At 46.4% G+C, this 7,460-nt stretch overlaps 1 protein-coding gene across 1 annotated transcript in view; it reads left to right on the top strand.

Moving 5' to 3' along the window:
• Window positions 1-385: 385 nt before the first annotated feature.
• The window catches only part of LOC109484802 (fibrous sheath CABYR-binding protein-like), a 12,450-nt gene continuing 5,375 nt past the window's right edge, over window positions 386-7,460 (top strand). The window contains exons 1-5 of the mRNA XM_019788164.1: window positions 386-646; window positions 882-1,028; window positions 1,319-1,371; window positions 1,467-1,884; window positions 4,147-4,198. Of these exons, the coding sequence (XP_019643723.1) occupies window positions 386-646; window positions 882-1,028; window positions 1,319-1,371; window positions 1,467-1,884; window positions 4,147-4,198 (931 nt within the window). The remainder of the gene's footprint in view (window positions 647-881; window positions 1,029-1,318; window positions 1,372-1,466; window positions 1,885-4,146; window positions 4,199-7,460) is intronic.

Genomic DNA, 7,460 nt, shown 5'->3' with positions numbered 1-7,460 from the left:
CAAGAGCCCTGGTTAGCTATCATGGGACTGGATGATATAGGTGCGGCGCAGCTAAATGACTCTACGGTAGACCCTGTCCCTAGGGATAAATTTGCTGGAGAGGTTAGACCCGACAAAACGGCCCTAGCCAATGTCAGCCTCCATATCTTAGAGCTGTATAAGGACTGGGACCTGCTAAACGTCACGGGCAACGTTCTGTATAGGTTTTGACCGCAAGAAAATGGTCCTGTAAAGAAACAGCTAGTGGTCCCAAGGGTGTTGGTTGCTAAAATTCTCAATAGTGTCCATGACGACCCCGCAGGCGGGCACCATGGAGTCGTCAAAACCAAGGAGAAGGTACTCCGCAGTTTCTACTGGCCGGGCCTGACCAAATACGGTATTGTCCATGTCACCTGCTGTGACACCTGTGCTGTGCTGTGACAAAAGGGAGGGGGGGAGGAGGAAACCCCGTGCTCCGCTACAATCGAGTGATGTAGGGTACCCCAATAAAAGAAACGCTATTGATATTGTCAGTCCCCTCCCAAAAACAGCAGCGGGTAATAAGTACGTGGTGGTTTTGTCAGACTACTTTTTGAAGTGGGTAGAAGTATTTGCCATACCCGATGGAACAGCATCTACTGTTGCTAGGGTCATATTCGAAGGCTGGGTGTGTGTCCATGGGCCCCCCAGAGCGGATTCATACGGATCAGGGCCGTAATTTCGAGTCCACCCTGATCGCAGAACTATGCAAGTACATGAGGATTGGGAAGACACGCATTACTCCGTATCACCCTCAGTCCGATGGTATGGTCGAACGTTTCAATCGAACACTAGGAAACATCCTAAGGGCGTATGTCAGTGCAAATCAGAGAGACTGGGATGTTCATCTCCCCATGGTAAAGTTCGCCTTCAATACGAGTGAGCACTTTACCACCAAATTCACCCCCTACTTTATTATGCATGGGCGTGAGGCTCGGTTGCCGGTAGAACTCATGTTTGGCATCCCCTCTGCAGTATCTGCTCAAGTACAGGAGTACGTCAGGGATATGGTGGACAAATTTCCCCAAATATTCAAATTTGTGTCCGACAACACTTAGCAGGCAAACAAACGCCAAAAAGAATTGTTTGACAAAAAGGTCTTTGGCGCCCCCTTTCAAGAAGGGGACAAGGTCTTGGTAGCCAGAAAAATGGTAGGTAGGGGCCTCGCCAGAAAGTTAGCTCACAGGTACGATGGACCATTTATTGTTGTCGAGAGGGTTGGCGAAAATGCCTACCGCATACGCAACCCTAGGTCAAATGATAGCAAGGTTGTGCACTTTGAAAATGTTGTATCCTACAGGGAAAGAGAGGAGAACCCTGTGCCTCCAGTTCCGCTCCGACGTCCGCAGCCTCGTAGGGCACTTAACCCGGCAAGAGGTCCCCGGCAACGGGTGACCCGCCGACCCCCGGCCCTCGTCTTTTGTCGTTTCAGAATCATCCTCTGACAGTGATGACGGTGGAGACGACACTGTCTGTGAACAAACCAGGCCGGAAGACGTCCCGGTGGGCAGCGCAGCCCAGCCCGGTGAACAGACCGAGGTGGCAGCCCAGGCCGACGGCAAGGACCTCGCACCCGTGGCCCAGCAGAACTCCGGACCTGTGCCCCAGCCAGATGCTCCCCTGCTAGCAGACGTGTCCCTGCCGAACGCTGGACCTGTACCCCAGCCGGATGCTCCCCTGCCAGCAGACGAGGCCCAGCAGGACGAGGCTCCCGTGGCCGTGGATGAGGGCACCACCGACGAGCAGACTGACAGTGCACGTGACGCGACCGGCGACGGTGGAGATGGCGACCACAGCGACGATGAGGAAGGCCCTTCGTCGCAACCACGCCGCTCCAGCAATCCACCAGAACGCTACGGACTCTATGTAAACAATGTACAGTTGTCTGGACAATATACAGATCCTGATAAAACATTGTCTACCTACAGCAAAACCACGAACGCTCTGAGTGACTCAGCACAGGTAGCTTGGCAGCGGTCTGCACGTGTTGGTAATCATGCCAGCGAAGAGTCCGTCTGTGGAAGGACAGGTAGCTCTGCCATTGGCTGAGTTTCAGAGAAAAACATACAAAATAAAATTGAAAGTATGTGCTCACAGTGGCATTTGTTATATTATTGATGGGTCACCGTGAAACCATATGTCAGCACGGTAAAGCAGAACGTGAAAATTCACTCCAATATTTACGGAATATTCATAACTATGCCACAGATTTTACAGAATTCTCACTACAGTCTTGGAGCCACAAGTAGCCACGCTCCAACAAGCGACAAGGTCACAGGAAGCCACGCCTCTTTCACTCTTGGAGCCACAAGTAGCCACGCTCCAACAAGTGACAAGGTCACATGAAGCCACGCCTCTTTCAGTCTTGGAGCCACAAGTAGCCACGCTCCAACAAGTGACAAGGTCACATGAAGCCACGCCTCTTTCACTCTTGGAGCCACAAGTAGCCACGCTCCAACAAGCGACAAGGTCACAGGAAGCCACGCCTCTTTCAGTCTTGGAGCCACAAGTAGCCACGCTCCAACAAGTGACAAGGTCACATGAAGCCACGCTCCTACTAGTAATCCTGCTAGATCATATACTGACAAGCAGGAAACTAAGGGACTGTCTCGCAAGACGAACAACCCCACATGCGAACAAACACGTGACTGTTCGGATCACACGAGCGAGAACACAGGAAAACTTGTCTTCACAAGCATGACTGACGCTCCTTGAATTCAGAGCTTGGAGGGGGGACACCTGCAGCTGGAAAAAGAGTCTAGTGGGAGAACAGAGATGAACAGTTTGCCAGCAACTGCAAAGAGCCACGCTGGTACGAATCAAGAAGCAGCAGCCATCCACCCACAGCTTGCAGCAGACACCAGCTGTAGAAAAGCCAGATTCTTCGTTCTTCATGAGGCCTTGGTTCACACCAAAAGACAGTCACGCCCCATTCAGTCCTGGAGCCTCAACAAGTAGCCACGCTAATACAAGCGACAAGGTTAAAGGAAGCCACGCCCCATTCAGTCCTGGAGCTTCAACAAGTAGCCACGCTAATACAAGCGACAAGGTGACAGGAAGCAAGGATCGTACGAATCAAGAAGCAGCAGCCATCCACCCACAGCTTGCAGCAGACATCAGCTGTAGAAAAGCCGAAGAAATCTTCATGAGGCCTTGGTTCACGCTAAAAGACACACAGAAAGCCACGTCTCTTTCAGTCATGGTACCAGTATATGATTTCATGGCGACCCTTCCTTTGATAGGACATACCCAGTTACATAGTTCTTTTTCGGGGGGGGGGGTTCTATGTGTGCGACCTATATTTAACTCCTGAGTGAGAGAGAAAACATCCTCTATGTGTGCAACCTAAATTCAACTCCTGAGTGAGAGAGGAAACATTCTCTATGTGCGTACCTATATTTAACTCCTGAGTGGTATGCTACTGAGAAGAGGCGATCCACCCCTTAGGAGGCTCCTGAGCAGGTTGTTGAAAGAGGATGACATCAGAAACAGAGATCGCATGTCGGTAGACTGTCACCAGGCTGACACAACCACAAGTCACACAGGCTCTGCGAAGCACCGGCTGGGTAGTATGACACAAACAAGCCTGGCATGTACCCACACCTCGTTGCCATCACCCTGGGCCCTTTCATTAACATTATCATTAATCTTGAATCAACGGACATCTTGGACCGGGAGGCGCGCTGGTTTGAACGTGGAGTCAAGGAGGCGATTTATGAAAGACTTTATAAACCATCACTCAACAGGAAGGGAGGACTTAGAGTTGAACTTTCAAGTACATGGGATTCTACTTTACAGCATATCTAGGGACTCACTTATCTTTATCATTACATTAGTTAATACTTTACCATGTGTATTGTATATAGAACCTATAGAACGCTTGTTGCTAACTTATTATTTGTTTATTTAGAACATAAATACTTTTAGAATTAACGGTGCCGTTCCGAGTTCTACCGCAATTTTGAATATTTCACTGATGAAAGATGCCGGACGGCGTCTGAAACGTCTGACATTATTTTCTTATTTTATCCAGAAGTAAAGATTCAAACTTTTCTTATTAGTATTATCCTGGATGATTAATCTTCACAAACGTATTATCATTAATAGTAAGTATGATTTTTCTAACAGGTTATCCTGAAGCCTAAGAAGAACACGGTGTGTAAAGTTGTACTGACTGCGAGTAACTTCAACACCTCCCAGTGCAACTTGACTAAACTGAACTGCTGACTTTCTTTTTATTACATTACACTCATTCTGATGCACTACCCTATCTGTTGTTTCAGGCAGACAGTATTATTAGATTTGGCCATAGCAGCGGCGTCGTAGGTGACCACGGTATCGGCGGCGGGCGTGGAGTCGGCAGTGACAGCGGAGTCTTTTCTCTTTATCTCTCTCTCTCTCCTTTTTTTTCTGCAGTCTGTATCCGGGGTATTGTTCTTATTCACTGAAGCACCCTGAGGTAATCGTGGACAACTTTGAAGATCTCAGCCACTTCTATGGGGTGATGAAGTGCAAAGTTCTACCACCACCACGACTTCTCCACCCTGTGCTGCCGTGTAGGGTAGGGGTAAGCTAATGTTCCATCTATACAACCCATGTGCGCATAGCCTGCAGCAAACCCCATGTACGCATAGTGACGAAGATCGCTCTTTTGTAGGTACTGACAGTGGAGTTAGAGATGGCTAGACAGAAAGGATGTGATATTTATGAAGTGCATCACTTTCCAGAGTCATCTCATACAATGTTCACAGAGTGTATCGACATGTTCTTGAAGCTTAAACAGGAATCAAGTGGTTGGCCAGGGAGGAGAAAGAGACGGAATATATCCAAAAGTACAAAGAAAACGAGGGCATAGAGCTAGACAGAGATAATATCAAATCGAACCCTGGAATGAGAGCCCTAGCAAAGTTGCGCCTAAACTCCTTCTGGGGGAAATTTGGAATGCGTAGTAACTTCACGAAAGCAGAGTTCGTCTCCTCTCCAACCAGGTTGTTTCATTTGATTAGGGCGACTGATATTGAGATTAGAGGGTTAGATTTCCCAACTGATCAGATTGCCGAGGTGCACTATGCCAATACAACTAACTACATTGCCTCACCACCCAACACAAACATCTACATAGCAGCCTTTACCGCTGCCAGCCTTTACCACTGCACATGCTCGTCTGAAGCTGTTCAAGACTTTAGATATGCTAGGAGACGCTGTGCTCTATTATGACACTGACTGCATTATCACAGGGTAGAGCTACCTGGGAGAGTTCACCAATGAAGTTAAGACTAACGCCGGGTATATCATAGAATTCTGTAGTGGGAGGTGGGAGGTGGGGGGGGCAAAAACTACTCAAAGCGGCAGACGGTACAACTGTCAGCAAGGTCCGAGAGTTTACCCTGAACTATCAGAATCAGAAGTTGATCAACTTTGAAGTGATGCGAGACATGATACGAGGGGATTGAGATAAGAGTGTTGACATTGTTTCGGAGCATAAGATAACCCGATACAGATACAGTAAGCCGTTTATAACCAGTTTACAATAAGCGTGTTGTGCAGGACGATCTCACATGGTCCTATGGTAACTGATGTATTTTTGAGTGAGGTGACGAATTTGTTTCTATAGTGTTTACCATTCTGTAAATACAAAGTTTGCACAGTTAGCAAAGCGCCATTGTACCTGAAATGAAAAGCTTTGTATTTTCAATAGACTAGAAACAAATAATTCGGCACATTTGCACAACACTAGGCTGGCACAAAAAGGAGCATTCCAGCAATCTAAACCTAAAGCCAACGCCATGACTCGGACATTCGTACACAGGTGCATTAAAACATACAACACTTTGCCTACTCACATCACATCCTCAAACCCACGAACGTTTAAAGAAAAAATCTGGAATTGGACAAAAACACATAAAAACAAACACACACCAATTTACTCCTGGTGATAAACGTTTTGAATATATTCTGCACAATTCCATGACCACTGACCTCTCAGACATTTATTACATAATTGTTTTTTTGGCTAACTGTATAGTGTAATATTATTGATTAATGGCTGTATAGTGTAATATTATTAATTGCTGTAATAATTGATGCTTAATGTGTAATTTACTATGTTGATAAGATAGCATAATGTCATTGATAGCAGTTGAACGTGTATGTAAATAATAGTTGTATTTATGTAAAGGACTCCAGGAAGAATAGTGATGTACATATTATCACTAATGGGAGATTTCTAAAGAAACAAACATTGCACTTAACATTGTGTAATATAGAGTATTTCACAATCATCAGAACCCCATTGTACATTGATTGGATTGTGTATCTGTAATTCTGTATCGAAGAGAACTTTGTATAGTATGAATGAAAGGGAAATAAATGTACTTGTACGAACCGTGTTAGACGAGGCAAGATTCAGGACCTGAGGCCGTGTTCAGTGAATACACCATGGCCTTTCACCAATACCACACACGTTTTGACTATGAGACCCAAATATCGTTTGATCTCGTGAAACCAACCAACCGAGTGCGTTGCCAACGTGGGCGTTTCTGTAGGTCGCCATGGAAACCGGCGGACCAATGGGATCGTCCTGGCGCTGTCAGGACTCTTGGCTCTGGTGAGTTTCGTCGCCCTGCTGTTCATGGTGCGAGAGTTTACAGGAGAGCAGTATTGAGTCTCGGACTACACTCGCCGTACATCGAATATGAGAAAAGACACGTCTGATCGGGAGAAAAAGAAGAGACAGATTGAATGAGATCCCAGACGTTTGTCTAACCGAAGAGGCATGCAGTTAATGTTTTGTGCCAGACTTGAGTAATCACAGCGAAGTTACATTGTTTGCGAGAACTGCATTAAATCGCACAAGTCTGTACGGAAGAAGGTAAAGAAAACTCAGATATTGGAGAGGCATAACAGCTGTTCAAACGAGGAAAGGCGGTTTTTGTTGGGTTGCTCTGAACGTCTAAAACACTACTTAAAATAACCAGGACATCTGCTTGGAGATTACTGGATTGCGCACACCATCAGAACACGTGCACACCGCGTGCCATCTAGTTACTTTGCCACATTTCAGCCATGATGCCAATGACCGTCGACGCGTCTTGGGCACATCAGGTCAAGAGAAGGACATTACATAGAATGTTATTGGACGAACCTGTTGTTACCGCTAATGTAAATTCAGCAAACTTTCACATTTTAACTATAGTAATTTGTTAAGAAAGATACATGTATGTCATCGAGTAACACATGTATAGTTAAACTAATGTTTATGCATGACATGTTTTTCTTAGAGTATATGATTTATAGCGTTGGCTTCACGCTGCACATAAGTGAGGTCCGAAGCGGTCGTCAGCTCACTCTTGCCAGGACGATGGATCGGAAGGAGTACCCGTGCAAGAGGTGTCGGATACTCGGTAAAGACGTGTTGTTGAAGGGACACAAGGCAACTATCC

Source organism: Branchiostoma belcheri, unplaced genomic scaffold, assembly GCF_001625305.1.
Source record: "Branchiostoma belcheri isolate BF01 breed outbred unplaced genomic scaffold, Haploidv18h27 scaffold70, whole genome shotgun sequence".
Taxonomy (NCBI): Eukaryota; Metazoa; Chordata; class Leptocardii; order Amphioxiformes; family Branchiostomatidae; genus Branchiostoma; species Branchiostoma belcheri.
The sequence above is the reverse complement of the archived record's forward strand: the minus strand, read 5'-3'. Positions and strand labels throughout refer to the sequence as shown.